The 20,392-nt window shown below is 41.8% G+C and overlaps 1 protein-coding gene across 3 annotated transcripts in view; it reads right to left on the reverse strand.

Annotated features, from left to right (window-relative positions):
* Positions 1-20,392, reverse strand: part of FAM227B (family with sequence similarity 227 member B) — a 100,427-nt gene that overhangs the window by 10,636 nt on the left and 69,399 nt on the right. For all 3 annotated transcript variants that reach the window (XM_089538967.1, XM_089538966.1, XM_089538968.1), the window contains exon 11: positions 9,601-9,672. In XM_089538967.1, coding sequence (XP_089395093.1) covers positions 9,601-9,672 — 72 coding nt within the window. The remainder of the gene's footprint in view (positions 1-9,600; positions 9,673-20,392) is intronic.

Raw genomic sequence — 20,392 nt, forward strand, 5'->3', positions numbered from 1 at the left:
AACATAAGTTCTGCTAATCATGTCGTTTTATGGCTTCTATTTTCTTGTGATGCTTAGCTGACCAGTGGCTAGAAGCACAAACTGACTCTTGTTCTGCTCCTTAATGCACCCAGTCTTTTCAGTCCCCATAAAGGAACAGCTGGAGTTGCAGCCAAGGCTTCTGCCATTCCATGCCACTGTCAAGTGCGCAGCTATGTTCCACAGCCAATGAAGATTGGGGGATGTATAGGATCATAGAATCACATTTGACAAAATAACTATGAGGGCAGTGACTGACACCTGGAGGAGAATTTAAATGTGTGTGGGGTGGTTGAATAGTTAAGAAATCTTGGTAAGATAGGGTAGTCTTAGGGTGGTCAGAGTCAAAACAAGTGTATACTTTCTGACAGGTGTATAGACATAGTTAAAACCCATGAATGTGGTTGCATGAACCATCACCGTGCTTATCTCGTATGCAGACTCTACCTTTTGTGGTCCCAGTGTTACAACATTTTTATTTCTTCTTCTGTTTGTATGTTTGCAATATATTATTAATTTAATAAAATATGTTAAAATCATTTTTAAAGACAAGGCACATTTTGGTTAAAGAGGCTATGGTTTCTCAGGGGCTTTTCCAGCTAGGTGGGACGAAGCAGCTTAACTGTTTTCATTTGCCTTGTCCTAGATGCCATTTTAGCTGCAACATCCAGTCAGACCCTAAAAGCCTATGAAGCAGAAGAAGATACAGAAAATGGTGTAATATTACAGCCCTTCAGATAAAGAGAGAAACAAAACAATGTTATAGTCAGACATTCCCAAGTAATAGTCATAGGTCACCAAGTATATGCACAATTTTTTAACAGTTTAAGATATGGAGCCCATTTTATTTGGGGGCATGGCAGGGAATATAGTGAAACAACCAAATTGCAATCATAAGGCCTTTATGCTATTTTTCAAGAGGGCAGAACCTTCTATAAACTGAGAAAATATCAATGACCACCAACATCTCAAAACCTTTGAGAGAATTGTTAAGGACTTTAAAGGAAGCTCTGGAGAAAAAAAGAGTCTGTTCTCCTTTTTAAATCTGTATGTTGGGGCACTCGCATGGCATGAACACAAGAGTATTCTATGGAAATCAACAAAGGATGTCTTCCAGATAGTTCTACCTTACAGGCCTTGAAAGGCAGGCATACCTATTTGTTATACCATGGTTTAGTAAAGTGGTTATGTCTTGGCTGGGTCCCAAATGTACTATATATGTATGATCCTTCAAGTCACCTATCAACCTATGGTGATTTCATGAATTTCACAGGGTTTTCTTAGGCAAGGAATACCCAGATGCTATAGGCTAGATTTCAGAGGGGAAAAACTGACAAAACCAGTCGAATCAAATCAAATCTGGAGGCACACAACAACACCAAATACACACACACAGACACACACACACACTTCTAACTACTGATTCCTTAAGCATATATGCATTTCCTTCATGTCATTAAAAATAAACAGTTATCTTTCTCCTGCACACTGACTTGGCTATATGCACACCTAAAACAGCGCACACCTAAAACAGCCTGTTTTGCTAACATACAAAGAGTTAACAGATGCTATGTCATGTGGTGCATGGAGATGAAATGCTATGTTTCTACAAATGACAGTCACTGAGGAAACAGTCGTTACAATAGTTTCACAGCACTAGGAACCAAAACTTTAACCAAATCCTACTTTCTTTTCTACATGTTTTCATAGAATAGATACCACTCAAAGACTGGCCCCTTAGCTGGTTTCCAAGGCTGTATTTACCTCTGCTGCACTTTCTACTACATTAATAATGATCTTGGCAGATAGATAATTTTGACTAGAGAAACTACAACAAATTGCACTTATCTTAAAAGAGACATTATTCAGATGGGATGCACCCTCATCATTTTGTCCATAAAAGGTTTGCCCATATTGAACTCAGCAGTCTGAACTGTTCTGTGAACAGCAACAAACCAGGAGGAGGAAGGAATCACATCAGCTTTGTTTCAACGTTGTGCTTGCTTTGCAGCTGGGGTTCTGGTACAGGATATTTGGAACTGAATGCAGCCTCTTCTGCTCTTTCTCCCCATCAGTTCAGTGCTGCTGCTGCTGCCAGTTTTCTGATAATATTCTGTATAAGCTTCTTCAGAAGCTGGTTTGAGGCTCAGGGAGAAACTTTGGGTGTATCACCTATTTTCATGCATGATCCCTCAGTTATTCAAGCAGGATAAGATGGACAGCTTTGACAGGTTTGGGATCATGTTTGACGAAGGTTCACTGCTTCAGCTTCCTCCACTGCTGTGATACCACATTTTGGTGGCATGAAGGGACCCAGTGTTAGGAATATTGCATCAAGGTGTGCTTTGGAACACAATATGGCCTCCGTGTGGACTGGAGTATCCCTGATGGAATAATTGTCAAATTACATGTCCCTGTGGCTTCATCTAGCCCAGTGGTCCTCAAACATTTTCAGGTTGTCACCTTTTTTCTTCTTGGGTGACAAACCAAGCACCCCCCATTCCCAAAACAAACAGGTCAAATAAGTCGGCTTCCGGTTTGGGGGCGTGACATTTAGGTGACAAATGCCGGGAAAAGCTGACCTAAATAGGATTTAGGCAGCTCCGCTCTGGAACCACTATCAGACAGCAACTACTATCAGCAACTACCCAAAGCAGCAGCAAAATTATCTGTTCCTCACAGCCAACCCCACAGAGATTTCTGTGGAAGAGGCTGTGGCTGTCTGCCAGCAATGTCAGAAAGCTACTTGAAGCACTACCATGATCAAGACAAGTGCAAGTGCAGATGAGTTGGCACCAAGTACCACCAAGAGCTGCTCTTCCCACCCTCCTTTTCCCTTCCTCTATTCCTTTCATCCCTCACTCCACCAATTAGCACCATCATCCCCACTTCAGCCAGGTGTCTCCTGACACTGAGGGGGGGGGGAATATGGCAAGAGCATGGAGGAGGGAGTGGGAAGGGGGCTGATGGCACTGCATTGAGATGGTACTCACTATTGCTTCCTCATGCATACGTGTTCCATCCTACTCTTGCCCTGCCCCATTGTTGGTTCTTGTTAGCCTCTTTGCTTTCTCATGTGTGATCACAGGTGGTTCTGAAGCTGCAGCAGCTCCTGCTTCTCAAGGTGGCCTGGTTCATCTACTGGGGGCAAACAGGAAGAGGCTCTCTTTCTGAGGACGGTGTCTTGAAAATCTCACTGTCTCTAGAAAGCTAGTGGGGGTGATGGAGGGATGGCAGAGCTCTTCAAAGACAAAGCTGCCTCACCATCTCCCAGCTCTCTGCCATTCCCCCTTTTCCTCCCTGCCCCCTGGATCTTTCTACTGCCCCCAGTGGGGTGGTACCACCCACTTTTGGAATCACTGATCTAGCCACACATGCACTACTGCTGCAATTCTTGTTGATGGAAAAGGCTCTAGGCAATTTTCTCCAGCTCAGCCCCTATTTTACAAGTAGCTCTATGATCTTGAATATTTTTAAATGTACCATTTGTTTGCCCACACCCTTTTCTAAGGGTTTACACAGATCTTACATGAACAACTGCAAAACAGGGAGAATGAAGTTAAATGAAGAACTATCTCCCCCATTAAAAGTTGATTTCTCGTGTTCAACATAGTTCTAGCAGTAGTCCCTTGTTTTTCCCCTTGCAATAATGAAAATAATTTGATTCTTTATGACCCTACAGTGCCCAAAGAGCCATCTGGCATATTGTCCCCCTTCAATATAGTATGGCTTATGGCTCTCCCGTCATAGCAGCAATCTGTGCCTATAAGGATTTATTTGCTGATGTTGCCCATTGTGCTAAACAAGCTTCTTAGACTGGTGTAGTTTGAAGAAAAGAAGGTGTGGTTATATTTTTAAACAGCTGACATATAATGCCCTGAAAGTCTGGTGCCAGCATGCAAGACTACAGCTGCTAAGGATAAAGCAATTCTGTAAATGTGTAATCATTTAGGGGTGTTTAGTGTGAGTGAAATGTCTACTACATTCCTCACCGCTATTTGAAGCATGATGAAAACTCTAGAATTATGGATCACTCTTCTGGTGAATAAGTACAAACTGGGAATCTAGAAAGGTAGGGCTAAAAGACTTACATTCCATGAACCCACCAGCTCCCCAGGCTTGAGCCACCAGTGAGACTGTCACACAGCTCCTCCTGATCTAATGGTCCGAGAGGTTTTCGACCCTAGCTCTGAACACTTTTTACCATGCCAACAACTATCCAACATGCCAACAACTATCAGGTCAGAATGCACAGGGAAGCCATTTAAATCCACAAACACCTAGACAACTTCAACAGGAAAGACGAAACCCTTAAAATGAAAAAAGTTTGACTACCAGTCTTGAAAAACACCAAAATTAAGAGCCAGCAAAATGCAAATGAAAACCACCCAGGATCAGGGTTTCCCAGCAGACTCCATGCATATCCCCCTTGCCATTCAACAACAGAACAATACACAGATTACAATTTCAGGTTAAGAGCAAAAAACCATGGATTCTGGAAGTAGCTGTACATCATCAGGACTGCCAGGGGTATGGCATTTTCCACCAGTGTTAACAAGCTCCAATTCTCACACTTGAGGTAAAACCCATTCAGCTAAGCAAGGGGGGAGAGCCTGTGGACCTCCAGATGCTGATGGATTGAAATTCCCATTATTGTTAACCTCTGGCCATGTTTTGTGGAACTGATGGGAGTTGGAGTCCAATGCCATTTGCCCTAAACTAAAGCTACCCTCTTAGACCACATGTTGAAATGTCAGCAAACCTTCAAAGGTTGCAGATCAGACATAAATATATTTTATTTTCTATAATTTACACGTTGGGTCCAGCTCCCTACTACTGCCATCTGTAACAGAGTAGAACCAAGCCCCAGATGAGGGAGGAAGGCAGTCGGCCAAACTAACCCAGTACAACAGCATCTTTTAACCCCCTCCACCCAGCTATAGAAAGGAACAGACCACCACATTTCTATGGATTTTGTTCTGACTTTTAGGTCCCAACTCTACTGCTTTTTTACTAGTGTAATTTTGCTTTACAAAACATACATATATTATATGTGCACACATATATTATTCAGCTAATCCATCCCTGTTTTGTCTGTTTTCTAAGGCATCAACATTGCCTTATAAAGGTATTCTTTCGAATTGCCTCCCCTTTCTGCATTAATTTGTTTTCTAGAAATTCCTCTGAAAATGTATTGTTAGAATATCAATATTGTTCCAGTATGCTTCTCATATACGTATATCATTTCCCATAAATGATCTTAAAGTCTTATGGGATCAGCAAGATCACTTTCTTTATTCAGTATGAAAACTGCAATTAATAATATTGTCAAATTGGAAAAAAGAGAGTCAGAGATCTGAACCAGCAGCAGATGTTAGAGAAGAATACTGATCCAATTATTACCTAGCACTGAAAGTACTGGGGAAATGCTCTGGAGGCCAGCAATGACACTCAGACTGTCTGGGTGGCCTGCCTATCATTTCTGGCTGGTTGATCTTTGCTTCAGAACTCTCATTCCAAAGAAGGCACTCGGGGTCATCATGACATTGCAGGGGATTAAAGAAAAATGCTGCTTTCCCTAAAACATTCAACAGAAAGTTCTATCACATCTTTGTTCCCCCAAAACAGCATAGATCTGGGACCAATCCACATCAGCTTCTCTTTGCGGCTTTTGTGGTGTCCCCTCTATGGGACTCGGTTTTCACAGACACAGAGGACCACATAGTTCCAGGAACCAAACTGCCCTATATCTGCTTTTATGTAGCCACTTTTTCCCACAAAGCCCTGTATATTTTAGAAACATGCTAAGGATAATCAGACTGGTAGGCCAACACATCTGGAGGGCATTGGGCTAGGAATGGCTAGCTGTTTGGCTGACAGGTAGAAGCTCTTCATTGTCAACTGCTACGTGATCCTTTTAGTAGGAGATACTAGGGATTACAGAGTCACCACAGTGTAATAGTTTGAGTTTGGGACTGTAACTGTAGGGACCAGGGTTCAACTCACACTCAACCATGGAAACCATTAAGCAAATCACACTCTCACAGCCTCAGAAGAAGGTAAAGGAAAAACCGCTCTGAACAAATCTTGCCAAGAAAACCCTATGATAGGTTTGCCTTAGACTCGCCGTAAATCAGAAACAATTTAAAGGCACACAGCAACAGCAGACTAAAACAGATTAAAACTGGGCCCAACAATTATAACCCAGTTAGTCTGACATCAATACCAGGAAAGATTCCAGAGCAGATAATTAAACAGAAAGCCTATGAACATTTAGAAGAGAATGTCATAATCACAAAAAGTCAGCATGGGTTTCTCAAAAACAATTCACGCCAGACTATTCTGATTTCTTTTCTTTTCTTTCTTTCTTTCTTTCTTTTTTTTTTTTTGATAAAATCAGCAGGTTGGTAGATGAAGCGAATGCCATGGATATAGCATATCTTGATTTCAAGATCTCCCATGACATTCCCACGAACAAGATAGTAAAACGTTGGCTAGACAATGAGACGGTTAGATGGCTTTGTAACTGGTTGACCAGCCAAACCGAAAGGGTGTTCAGCAATGGCTCCTCTTCATCCTGGAGAGAAGTGACCAGTGGGGTCCCACAGGATTCTGTCCTGGGGCCAGTACTATTCAACATCTTTATCAATGACTTGGGTGAAAGAATAGGAGACATGCTTATCAAATTTGCAGATGACGCCAAATTAAGAGGAGTAGCTAATACCCATGAGGACAGGATAAAGTTCAAAATTATTTTAATAGATTAGAAAGCTGGGCTAAAACTAATTTCAACAGGCAGAAATATAAGGTACTGCACTTAGGCAGAAAAAATGAAATGCATAGATGTAGGATGGGGGATACCTATCTTGACAACTGTACATTTGAAAGGGATCTAGGAATCCTAGTAGCCCACAAGTTCAACATGAGTCAACAGTGTGATGTGGCAGCTAAAGGTCCAATGTGATTCTAGGCCACATCAATAGAAATATAAGCCCTTATCAGATGAGTCTGGAACTGGGGGTCTTCAGCACTGGGCGGTTCGAATTCACGTTATTTCGCACAATACCATCATACCAGCATTCGAATGGCCCAATCCGAACTCACGTGAATGCGCGAGATGCCGAACTGAATGCGTACTGGCTCCTCTTTTTGGAGCGTGTTGGCCAGTGCGCTGATAAGGGGATTGGCAATATCCTGGATTGGGGCTCTGTTCGATCTCAGTGCGAATGGCTCTGGTGTGACTACCCAATCCTGAATTCCATCGCAAGACCCCCAGATTCCAATTTTAACTTCCGGTGGGTCTTTCCTCTTGCCGGTTCCAGGGAAGCGGGGGGGGGGGGGGGGCGGTTCCAGCGGCCTCCTCCTCCTCCTCCCAGCTTGGGAGCCAGCATAAGCTGCATCCCAAGAAGGGAAGAGGCGCGGGGGGCTGCTGGAATCGTGGTTCCGGCAGCCTCCTCCTCCTCCTCCCGGCTTGGGAGCCAGCATAGGCTGCATCCCAAGAAGTGAAGAGGCGCGGGGGCCGCTGGAACGGCGGCGATCGCCGCGATTCTAGCGGCCCCGCACCTGTTCCCTTCTTGGGATGCAGCTTATGCTGGCTCCCAAGCCGGGAGGAGGAGGAGGAAAAAAGCATCCCCATTTACTTAGATGGCCATCCAGCCTCTTTGACAGCCGCTGGAACTGGTCCTCCCCCCCCCCCCCCCAGAATACATATTCACACACTCACACACACACACGTACAACCGGGCATTGCTAATTTGTTGCAAGGGAAGGTCATGGTAACGTTAAAACCAAGCAGGAATGTAGAGAGGAAACAGAGAGGAATGTAGAGAGGGCACGTTGTATCGCGATTGTTAATGTGCATGAGCTGGCTCTCCAGCTGTTTACCGGGCTGTCATGACGTGACCTCCCCTTTCACCCCGGAAGCGTTTAAGGTCGCAACCCATGCAGGGCACCACTGAGCATGTGCGAGGGGGCCGATACGAATCGGCCAATCCTCATGTTGAGCACTGGTGTGACAAAACATTCTGCACTGAATGCACTTCGCGCGAATGCGTATTGGCCAATTTGAATCATGCCAATTCGGAGGGGCTCCCAGGTATGATGGTATTGTGCGAAATAACGTGAATTCGAACCGCCCAGTGCTGAAGACCCCCAGTTCCAGACTCATCTGATAAGGGCTATAGTGTTAATATCAGTGATTCCCAAACTCTGGTCCTTCAGGTGTTTTAGACTCCCAGAATCCCAGACCTTTGCCAAGATGGCTGAGGCTTCTTGGAGCTGAAAGACCAAAGTTTAGGAATCACTGGTCTAGATCAAGGGAAATAATAGTGCCACTCTGTTATGCTTTGGTCAGGCTTAACCTGATACTGGTTGCAGTTCTGGGCAGGAGGTGACTAAAATGGTGAAGGGTCTGGAAACCATGCCACAGAAGGAGAACTGGGTATATTTAGCCTGGAGAAGAGAAGCTGAAGAGATGATATGATTGCCCTGTTTAAATATTTGAAGGGCTGTCATATTGAGGATGGATCAAGCTTGTTTTTGCTGCTCCAGAGAATAGAATCTGAAGCATTGGATTCAAACTACAGTACTGGAAAAGAGATTCCACCTCAACATTAGCAGGACCTTCCGGACAGTGAGAGCTGTTTGTTGGTGGAACACACTCCCTTGGAGGATGGTGGAGTCTCTTTTGGAGGTTTTTAAACAGAAGGTGGATGGCCATCTGTCAGGGATGCTTTGATTGAGAGTTCCTGCAAAGCAGAATGGGGTTGGACTGGATGGCCCTTGTGGTCTCTTCCAACTCTATGATTCTATGAGTCTATGTTTTTAATCTTATGTGTAATCTCTCTTTATGTTATGGTTAATTTTTTATGAAGTGGTTAACTGTATAAAATTAAAATAAAAAATAAAAAATAGAGCTTCCAATTTAATACTACTAATCGACACAAGAAAGGAGCTGAGACAATATAAAAATATATGTTTCTTGTAAGCATAGGATTGACTATACATTCTCCAATGCTATCCCCCTGAAAGGAAGAAGGAATTAAATTCTGGGAATTCAGAGAAAGCATCTTTTTTTAAAAAAATAAAAATAAAAGCAACCTTAAACAAACATCCAGATCCCAATTACATTGTTAAGCATTAAAAAGTCTATAGTGTACGCTATAGAAACCACTCTACAGTGGTACCTCGGGATACGAATTACCCAGCTTACGAAATTTTCAGGATACGAAAAAAATTAATTTAAAAAAACTGTTTCGGGTTAAGAAAGTTTTTTCGGGTTACGAAAAAACTTTTGGTGCTTTTCGGCGCTATTTTACACCAAATCGCGGCTTTTCCCCATTAGCGCCTATGGGGATTCGGCTTGCGAAAGCCTTTCGGGTTACGAAATTGACAGCGGAACGAATTAATTTCGTAACCCGAGGCACCACTGTATAGTAATTTACCCTTTGTAAAACTTTTCATGGTTTGATAGAAAGGATAGACAGGTGGCTTTTTTGAGTTCTTTTAGCAGTCCGCTGTGTATTCACTCAGCAACATTTTGAACACTCTAGAACTGAAAGGAATTTGGGACAGAAGACTTACCTGGCCCAATTGCTCCTTCCTTTATATGACCCTTGCGTTCCCGCTGAGTTTTGTCCAGGAGGTTGAAGAGTGCTGAAAAGCCAAACAGAAAACCATATCATACTTTTGCAAGAATGCTTGTTCTAGATTGCATGACTTCTTCTTTTTCCTGCTGTTTCCTCCCTATCTTCTTCTTCCTGCTTCTTTGCTGTGCATCATACTTGCCAACTGCTATCACAGCCACAACCATTGAATGAATAACTCACTGAAGAGAATAGGGGGGTTTGTAGGGAAGCAATATAACAAACATAAAATTCACCAGCCCTGATCATTCCCGGGAGAATGCCATAAAAATTGCCCCACATTTCCTTGGGAGAAAACATTTAAGTCTTCTTCCTGAAAAATGTAATTTTGCATCATAATTTATTTGTACGTATTTTCCCACCTCTCCAAATGGATCGAGGCAGGATTCCAATCTAAAAATTACATACAAACACATCAATAAAATACAATAACAGTGATAATTCCATTAAAAACTAACACATCATCATGGGACAGTGGCAATAAAATTATACAATTAATTAATCTCTGGTTAGGATTCAGTCATATTGTCTTTGGGAAAAGCCACAGAATAATGTGGGCCTTCCCCTACATACACAGAAGAGGAGGTTAGAAAGGAATCACCGTATTGAAATGATTGCAAACTACACTTAAAAATATAAAATACCATTAAAAGACGAAAAGCAATTAAAGCAGTTCAGTCTAAAACAATCTGGCACCTTCAGCCCAGTCTTTAAAAACTAAAAACCTTCCATTTTAAAAGCCTGCCCCATGACGGAAAGACAACAGGCAGTTCCTACCTAGGAAAGGACTTCCAGAGTCTAGCGACAGCCACTGAAATGGTGCAAACTGTGTGTAAAATGTGTAAGTTTCAGAACACTTTTCAAAGGCAGCATTCAAAGGATGAGTGTGACCCTATCTGACACAGTCGGAATCCATATTCCCTTATCTGCCTTTCATCTGACCAGGAGCATCTCTGTCCTGCCTGGATTTGGCTTCAATTTGTTTGCCCTCATCCAGGTGGATTGCTAGCCAAGAAAACTCATGCAATATAAACCAGTCAGTCTCAAAGGTGTTCCTTTGAGCATTAAAGCTAATGTTAAAATAAATCAGAGCTTTATTGTAGCAGAAAATAAAGCCAAAACGGAGCCAAAAAGTAGCAGGTTTCTCTGTGCCTTACCGCATGGCATCCTAGCACTTCATGGGAGAGGATTGTCAAAGTGATATGGCATGAAGAAAGCTGCTACTGTCTGGCTTCGTTTCAGCTTTGTTTTTTGTTTTTTTGTTTTTTGTGATAGGCTTCCTAGTTTCAAAGGTGCTTCACACCCCTTTGCCATTTCTTTATCATTGGAAGCAACTGGAGGGGAAATAAAAAGTGTTGGCCATGGACAACTAAAGGATAAAAATAACATACACACAATATCCCCTTCCACCTCATGTCCTGGTTGGCAGGAACCTGGCAAGTCTTCAGATCTGGAGATCAGATTCTATCTCTGAAGGATAGATCTGCCAGGAAGCATTTATTTATTTATTTAGTGATATATGTTCTTGAAAAGATAGCTATTTTACTTTTCCTAGAATGTTATTCAGATTTAATCAAACAATCCTAAATATTTCTGCAGCAATGGAATCAACTATAAATAATTTAGCTGACTTTACTTAGGATTGTTAAAGGTTTAGGAACAGCATATCTTTCAAGCATATTCCGCCTAACTCAGCTAGACCTTTTGGTCTGATTTGGAAGGACTTCTCGTGATAAAACTGTTTAGAGAGGACAAGCTTGTGCCAAAGATATCTTCCAGGACCTCAGTCTTCCATCAACCCACTATGGAGTTTATTGCCTCTAAAAAAAGATCACGAAAAGCTCCAAACTGGCTGTCCACACCAGAAAATAGTTTAGAAAGAGCCAATATTTTTTTTCCCAGCAAAAGCCTTCCAGATTTGAGGAGCACACAGAATAATGAAGACTGGGATCCCTACTGGGATATGAGGTTTTGTAACACATTTTTGGCCAGAAAGAGCATCTGATTTGATTCCATGATTTAAGCAGTAGCGTTTGGAGAAGGTATGTGTTTGAGCTTCAAACAGCTGAGCAGAGGTTTTGTCTGATGAAAACATCCCTTGGACTCCACAGGGATTCTATTTCTTCAAGTTAATTAATTAGCACACTTTCATTCCACAATAGAGAAAAATACTAGTCTTTCCATGTTATCTTGATCACTGTGTTATTGGGCTAGATGCAGTGCATATGAGCATTTTTCAATAATAAATATCCAAAAATAAATATCCAAATACAATTACTAATATTTTAAACAAAGTGTACTTTGAATCAAGCTTCACAAGAGCCACATCATCTATTCTGACAGCACTAATTGTAGAGAAATTGGTGTGGGGTATCTGTATCTATTTCTGAGTTCCTCCTAGTATCTGTCACATACATGGTTTGACCTCTTTACGTAGATAGATTGAGATATAGAACCTATTTCGTCTCCTACATATTGATCCTGAGCCAAAGGAACATGATGTAGCATCCCAATGACTTATGTGGTCCAACAAGAGACAAAATACAGGAACAGACTGAAAAATATTTGCTGGACTATACCATTTCCAGCTGCGCAGAAGGAACCAATTTTAAAACATTCTCTCTTACTTGAACAACATCAGCCAGGCTTACCTTGATGCAGCCTGGAGGGGTGCTGTCATACCAGGCATCATTGGGACCAGTGCTGAGGGTTTGGTAGAGCTGCTTTTGGCCTGGCCTCTGAGTGACCTACCCACTCACTCTTTATTGTGTTGCTGTATTTCACATATTCCTAGGCTTTAGATGGTCACCTTTGGGGGCTGGGAAGGAATTTCCCCATGTTACTGGAGCATGAGTTTTTCACCTTTTGTGTGGGTATTGTACTTTCTCATGCCTTATCAGTAGTGCTGAAGATATCAGCACAACTAAAAGCAACAGAGGTGTCTGTATTTGCAGCTAGATGTATAAATACCATTTTATACAGAACTAAAAGAGAGATTGTGGCAGAGGACCTATTTGTTTACATCTAGCAAGTGGAGGGTGCACTTAGAATCAGAGAATCATAGCATTTTTAAAAAATAAAATAACATTTCTTAAAATAAAAGTGGTATTTTCTCTCTAGAGGAGTAGTGTACCTATCCCATGGTCGGTCTGCCCCAGAAGGCTGATGAAATTGAGGATTCTGGAGACACACTTTTGTAAGTCTTGGATAAAAGCAGCTAAGGGGAGGACCTAAACAGCTGTGGTATTAAAGTATATGGAAATCCGGGGGGAAAAAACCCACATCTCTGTGATAATGAGGGCAGCAAAGAAAAATTACCTCACTAGCATCTTTGTGACAATGTAATAACATTGTCCAGTTGAGTTTTTTCATGGGCTTCGTTAGTATTGGCCAGTCGAGGAAAGTGGATGACCTAGCAGTTGTCAGTAATGCTTGACCTCTTCAGTGAGTGCTTGATTTGTAGCCCATAATGGCACTGGGTTTTTAAAAGAGGGGCTGGGTATTTTCCTGTAGGAATGTAAAAATGCTTGAGAATTTCAAATCCCTCTGTTCTGATGCCTAGTGACTGTTTAAAACACATCCTGCTGTGCCACCCAGCGTGGCCATTGAAGGTAAGCATCACTCATTCCCAGGTCAGAACAAGACACCAGATGTGGCCAATGCTGGGTGCCTCGTTCCAAATTCAGAGTGAGTGATGTGCCACAGTGGTGGTTGTGCTGGGCGGCACAATGTTATGCACATGCAAACAGCCACCCAGCATTAGAACAGAGCGCCCCAGTTTACGAGGGCATATTGGGGCAATTTTATGATTCTATTATTCTAATTCTGGGGGCAGTCCTGGCCCCAAGTATTCTGCCCCATGCAGACAGTCACCTGCCAATTTATGGTGACTCCACGGATGTTATAGAGTTTTCTTAGGCAAGGGATACTCAGAGTTGGTTTTGCTACTTCCTTCCTCTGAAATACAGCTTTCAGTTCAACGCCAGTATAAATGGTGTCCTAAAATCTTGCCAAGAAAACCCCATGATAGGGTTGCTATGAGTTAGAAATGACTTGAAGGTATACAACAACAACAAGTCCTATACGGCTTAAATAGATTATCAGGAGTCATTGGAAGCCCAATGGGCCTACTCTGAACTAAGTACTGTAAAAGCATAGCCAAAGGGCTTCACCATAGTTAACAACTACAATAAGATGCAGGAATCATTGATTGCCCTAAATTGTTCTCTTATGTCAATGTATCCAAATATCTGTTATTAAAGCTCTTTGTGAGTTTTATCTACAGTATCCACTGGCCTATACCATTAGCACACTTCTAAAAACAGTGGAAGAAACAGTTTTAAATTACCAAAAGTTGCATCATTATGGATTATTGTTTTACCATTGCTAGCTCTCTCTAATATGATGTTGCTCCCGGAGGAAAACTAATTAAAATAGAAACCAGATGTGCTTTCCATGACCAGACTGAAAAAAAGAAATGATAAACAACTATAGAAAATCAATTCAAATAAAAAGAATGCCCCCAGGATATTTGTAGAAACTTGGGGTGGCAGTAGAGACTATGTAAGTCTTTTAGAAGGGGTAGAAGGCTTTTGAAATAGTTTAAAATAAAACTTTCCACATCCACTCTTAAAAATGAGAGTATGGCTGAGACCACCAACATTCTCGGCAACAATTTTTGATTATACTGTAAGAGCCATATCAGGTTAAGAATAAATGTAAAGGTTACTATAATGAATGCTTAAAGAAGTTCTGTGAAATACCCATGAAGAAAAAAAATCCAGATTGGAGGCTTGAAAGATAAAGCTGAAGAAAAGTAAAAAGCATTATATTACTGATTTAAACTGTGTTAGCAGTGCAGGGCAATCTGTGGACTTGACTAGTCTATATTTTTCAATAAGAAAGAGAAAAGGCATGCTCTCTGACTGCCCTGATTTGTCAGGGTAAGTCCTGATTAATCCTATATTGTCCCACTTTTTCAGCTGCTATTAAAATGTTGCAGCTTCTGTCTTTGTTCTCACATTACTTCAGTGGCTATAAATTGAGTTCAAAGTGCAAATGTAATTTAATTAATTTATTCAGTTTATACCCCTGGCATGATACCCATGCCCTCAATTAACTCAGTACGGGAGAGAAGAGAAACCAAAATCTTGCCCTTCCCAGTAGGCTCAGACAAAATCAAACTGCTGCAGTCTATCCTAGCTTAGGCAGAAAAAATGAAATGCACAGATGGGAGACACTTGGCTAGACAACTGTTCATGATAAAGAGATCTAGAAGTCTTAGAAGACCACAAGCTGAACATGAGTCAACAGTGTTTGTGGCAGCTCATAAAGCCAATATAATTGTAGGCTTCTTCAATAGAAGTCTAGTGTCTAGATCAAGGGAAGCAATAGTGCCACTCTATTCTACTTTGGTCAGGTGTCACCTGGAATACTGTGTCCAGTTCTGGGCACCACAATTTAAGAAGGATGTTGACAAGATGGAACATGTCCAGAGGAAGAAGACTAAAATGGTGAAAGGTCTGGAAGAAAGGCATAGGGTTTTCTGGGGCTGAGTGTGTGTGACTCGCCCAAGATTGTCCAATGAGTTTCCATGGCTGAGCAGGGAACTGAACCCTGATCTCCAGACTTGTAGTGCAATGCTGAAACCACTGCACCACACTGGCTCTTTTCTGCAGCGTAGGGCCATATTAATGATAATCTTCACCACAAGCTGAAAGTAACACATGATTATATCTGATACTGAGGAGGAGTGCTGCTAAACACCCAGGGATTCCAGATTGCTGCCCAAACGTTAATTTTGAATTTTAAAGTTTTGAAATGTTCTCAAGTTTCTAGAGATATATTAGTCACAACTGTGTAACATCTTGCCTGATGAAGAAGCCCATGGAGCTTTGAAAGCTTGCAACAAGTATATTATGCATTTTGGTTGGCCAATAAAGGTATCACTGATGGATTTGTGTTTGTAACTGTTAATAGCATATTGAAGCTATCCCTCTCCGTGCAGCTAACTAGGAGACATCTATCCTTCTACCTAAGTCAGGGAAAGGCATGGCAGCCGTCTCACCCATACAGAAGAATACTCATCTAGGCAGCATACAATACATCCTATCATGCTTATTAATCATTTTAAATAGTATAAGATGCACAACAGGAGCGTCTGTGATAGCAAGACATTTTACTTCAGGTACGCATTCAGAATTCTTTTGAATCCCAAGCCTTAGAATATCACAGTCCAAAACGTTAGTTTTTTGGGGGGCAGAAATGGGACCCTGCTCCTGAGTCACTCCTGCCCATTACAAAATACACACTATGAATACCATACTGTGCTATCAACATACTTCATATGTTGTATGTACCCTTTGTATTACACTGCAAGGAACTATAAACATTTTTAGAGAAAGCAGCATAAAATGTCGTTGCTGAGTGGGAGAAATCCCACTTCTCAGTTCTTGCTTAAAAGAGAAAATATTTTGCTGGAGTCTTCTTTCTGCTGACCAGGCACATGCTTCCAATTTCTCCCTTTATCTGAGCAGTAATTATTGCCAAAGAACAATAGATGATTGCTTATGGACCCCCATCTTAAAATGCTGGCAATAGGTTGAATTTCCACCATCTCAAAAACCACACTCTACATGCCAATGTCTAAGGAAAATGTTTACCCTTGTGTTAGAGAAGAGCATTCACTAATTTCACAGTAAAATGGATCTTAGTGTGGTTTTATGGCACAGGCGCCCCTCAGACGCCCGTGTCATAAAATTTTGAAAAATCTATGCAACAGATCAGTTCAGACATCTAACAAGAGCTATCTGCCCCTTTCCCCAACAGCCTGCTAAGCAAGAAAGAATGGGGGGGGGGGGGGTGCCAATGCACACATTTTAGTTATGGCTCAGTGCCATAACTACTCAGTGCCAGCCTGCTCCACTGCATAAAAGTGTCTTGTGGAGAAAAAGTCTTCACCCCTGTATTAATGAAACATTTACCCCCAAAGTGGACAATACATAACAAAGAAAGGGGGTGGGGGAGTATCCCAACAAATATTGTACAGTTAGTCAGACATCAATACCAGGAAAGATTCTAGAACAATAGCAAGCAAGCAATAGCAAGTACATTTCTATACAGCTTATCAGTGCACTTAAGCACTCTCTAAGCGGTTTACAATGTGTAAGGTAATTGCCCCCAACAACCTGGGTACTCATTTTAGCAACCTTGGAAGTATGCAAGCCTAAGTCGAGCTCGAGTCCCTGGGCAGGTATTGAACTCACAGCCTTTTTATTTATTTGTTTGTTTGTTTGTTTAGTGATGTAGATTTACAGGTTTGTGAGTGAATGGCTGTGGTACAGGCACTTAACCACTGTGCCACCAGGGCTCTTAGAACAAATCATTAAACAGAGAGTCTGTGAACATTTAGAAGGGAATGCCATGATCACAAAAGGTCAACATGGCTTTCAGAAAAACAAGTCATGCCAGACTAATCTAATCTCTCTTTTTTTTTTTTTATCAAATCACCATCTTGGTAGATAAAGGGAATGCTGTGGATATAGCATATCTTGATTTCAGTAAGGTCTTTGAGAGGCCTCAACCCATGATATTCTTGCAAACAATCTAGTAGAATGTGGGCTATGCAATACAACTGTTAGGTGGGTTTGTAATTGGTTGACCGGCTGAACCAAAAGGGTGCTCAACAATGGCCTTCTGTCGCAAATGCTTTGATTGTTTATTCCTGCATGGTAGGGGGTTGGACTTGATGGCCCTTGAGGTTTTCTCCAATTCTGTGACTCCATGATTCTATGGAAATTTACAGATTACTAATTGCTGCAAGTCCATACCACGGACTAGTCTGAAAACCAAACAGATGAGTTGTAATTTTTGTGCCAAAATATTTATTATGAAATGTGTCTTGAAAAAAATATTTCACTAGCAGTCACTGAAATTCTATGGTATGCTCAGTAAATATGAATATTAGATTTTGATGCATAAGACAGGGAAGCTGTCTGTTGCCAGAGTCTAAAGAATTCATGATGGAAAAAGTAGGGCTGTGGGCTGGACACTCTGTCCATCTTGGACAAAGCAAAACCTCATTTTAAACTTCAAGACTGCAACATTTCTTCATCCCCCCACCTCCACCGCTGGCAAGGATATGGTTGCATTGATGGAGAACAATCAGTGCTTAACTGTCTTACCCACCTCTGTTGGATGGAGACCTGCCAAAATGGCTGGAATTGTATACCCCAATTGTAAATGTTTATTACTTATTGGCTTTGTCCAACTCCATCGTCTCCATTGCTCAGACCACTTAAGAGCTATTATCAGACCCCAAAAGGTAAATTCACCTCTACCGTTTTGAAAAGACATGTTGAGGTTGTGTGCTCCACCCAGAGGTGTACCTTTCACTCTTAGGAGTTTACTGCATTGCTAAAAAACCCAACTTACCCCTGCTGCATTGACGTCTTTTGGGATGCAGGCAGTTATTATCATACACAAAATGCTGCTGATGTCGCTGGCCGAGTGCAGCTTGGCTAACTTCCGGCTAGAAACCGTGCTCAATTGGCCAAAATGCAAAGCTGGGAGCTTCCCAGTTTTGAAAAGAGGCTGGCTGAGCACAGCTTCTAGTTGGAAGTTAGCTAGGCTGCACTTGGCTTGTGGCATCAGCAGCATTTTGCATATGATAATACCTGACTTTATCCTGAAAGAGACTTCAACATGGCAGGGGTAAGTCGGATTTTTTAAGCAATGCTTAAAGATTTTCTAAGGACTTATCTTCCACAAGTTAGAAAGACAGACACACAGAGAGAATCTCTCACTCTTTGACCTGCTGCTCCAATTCCCATGTCAGAGGATGAGAAATCCATGTGTGTGTTTTACTTTGTAAACCCCGCTAAGCATAGCTATACCCGTCTAGGCCTGCTTAGATTGGTTTTTAGGTTCCATGCTACTTTGCCTTCTTTTACATTGAGAAACAGCTCACATTTGAGTATAGCTGTTCTGTTGGTTTCTGCTTTCTTTTTCTGACATTTTAAATAAATAATTGTTTTTGCTGCAAAATCAGCTTATCCTTATACCTCATTTTTACTTGGGATCATTTTGGTCATTTTTTAAAAAGCCATCTGCCTGAAAGATCCTGCAGAAAACTAGTGCTTAAGAGCTCCCTCCCCAAAAAACAGTGTACTGCTCTTAACAATCCCAAGAATGTGCTGTTTCATTGACCCATTTAAAATACATTCAACAAATAACTGTTCTGAACACCTGGGGTACATGTTTAGGAATATTTTACCCACTGTTTGTGGGCATAACAATTCATACAGTTAGAGCACTAAAGGAATTATATGATAAGAATCAGATTAATACAGTGCAGGGGCAATATGTAACAGCTTGGTGCAATGGTTTGAACATTCGACTATGATTCTGGAGACCAGGGTTTGATTCCCCACTCAGCCATGGAAACTCACTGGGTGACCTTGGGTAAATTGCACACCTTTGGCTTCAGAAATGCCTTGAAGGCATGGAACAACAACCAATGTAAGGAGAGTACCAGTGGGACTCAGTTTTCTGTTCTACCGATGACAGCTAGGAGGGCAGGACAAAATATACATGTAAGCAAGAGAAAGGGAGGCACTTGCTGCAAAGTGTAATAGTGACTGCCTCCCACATCTCCATTAATCTTTGTGTAAGTCAGCTGTGTTACTCTTAGGGATGTTACGAACATTCATTGCAATTTGATAAACATGTGGAATTTTGTTTTCTCGCCCCATTTAAATTTTTATTAACAAGTTGAGAAAGTTGCCATCTCCTTGGGTTATTCTATTTATTTATTTTATTTCATTTTTATAGCAATAACGATAGCGATAGCAAGCAGATTTCTCTACTGCTTATCAGTGAACTAACACTCCCAAAGCAGCTTACAATGTGTAAGCAATTGCCCCCAACAAGCTGGGTACTCATTTTACCAACCTATGAACAGATGGAAGGCTGAGGCCTGAAACAGACGGGCTGAAAAACACGGTTTCCAGCTGTGTTCAGGGCATAGAATTTAGATGACGCATGCCCAAACATGGAGGGAAACTGCAGTGGACCTGCGTCTTCCCCCAAAAACCAGCCAAAAATGAGCGGTAAAATACTGCTCCTTTTGCTGACGCAGTTCATAACTATGGTGGCAGCCTGGATTGGGGCTGTGTGTGTGTGGTTGCCATGTCCCTGGTGCAAAGTACGCCAGCATGGCTGCAGAACACATTTTTCTGGCCCCTCAGTTTCAGGCCTCAGTGGACCCTTCTCTAGGATCGAACTTACAATGTTGTGTGGCTACAGTACCAGCCTTTAACCTCTGTGTCACCTTTTTATGCCACCTTTCTTGCAAAAAGAAGGCTGTCTCTCATGTCCTCACCAAGCAAGGCTGTGATGGTGGCAGACCAAGAGAAAGCCTTCACCTGAAGATCTTAGGGCTCTAGCAGGGCTAGGCCTGAGCATTTTCAGACACTTCATTTTGAAATGACCTGATGAGAAAAGAATGTCCATTTGAAATTCGTTCTGAATGGTTTTATGGCTTCAAGTACTAAATTGTGCATTTAAGCAGCAGGAGTGCAATTCACACTCTCTCCACGGTTGTTGTGGTGTGCTTTCAAGTCATTTCTGACTTATGGCAACCCTAAGCCATATACCAGGGTTTTCCTGGCAAAAATTGTTCAGAAGGGGCTTGCCTTTGTTTTCTGCTGAGGCTTGGAGAGTGTGACTTG

Source organism: Sceloporus occidentalis, unplaced genomic scaffold (assembly GCF_023333645.1).
Source record: "Sceloporus occidentalis isolate IW3139 unplaced genomic scaffold, rSceOcc1.0.p SCAF_9, whole genome shotgun sequence".
Classification (NCBI taxonomy): domain Eukaryota; kingdom Metazoa; phylum Chordata; class Lepidosauria; order Squamata; family Phrynosomatidae; genus Sceloporus; species Sceloporus occidentalis.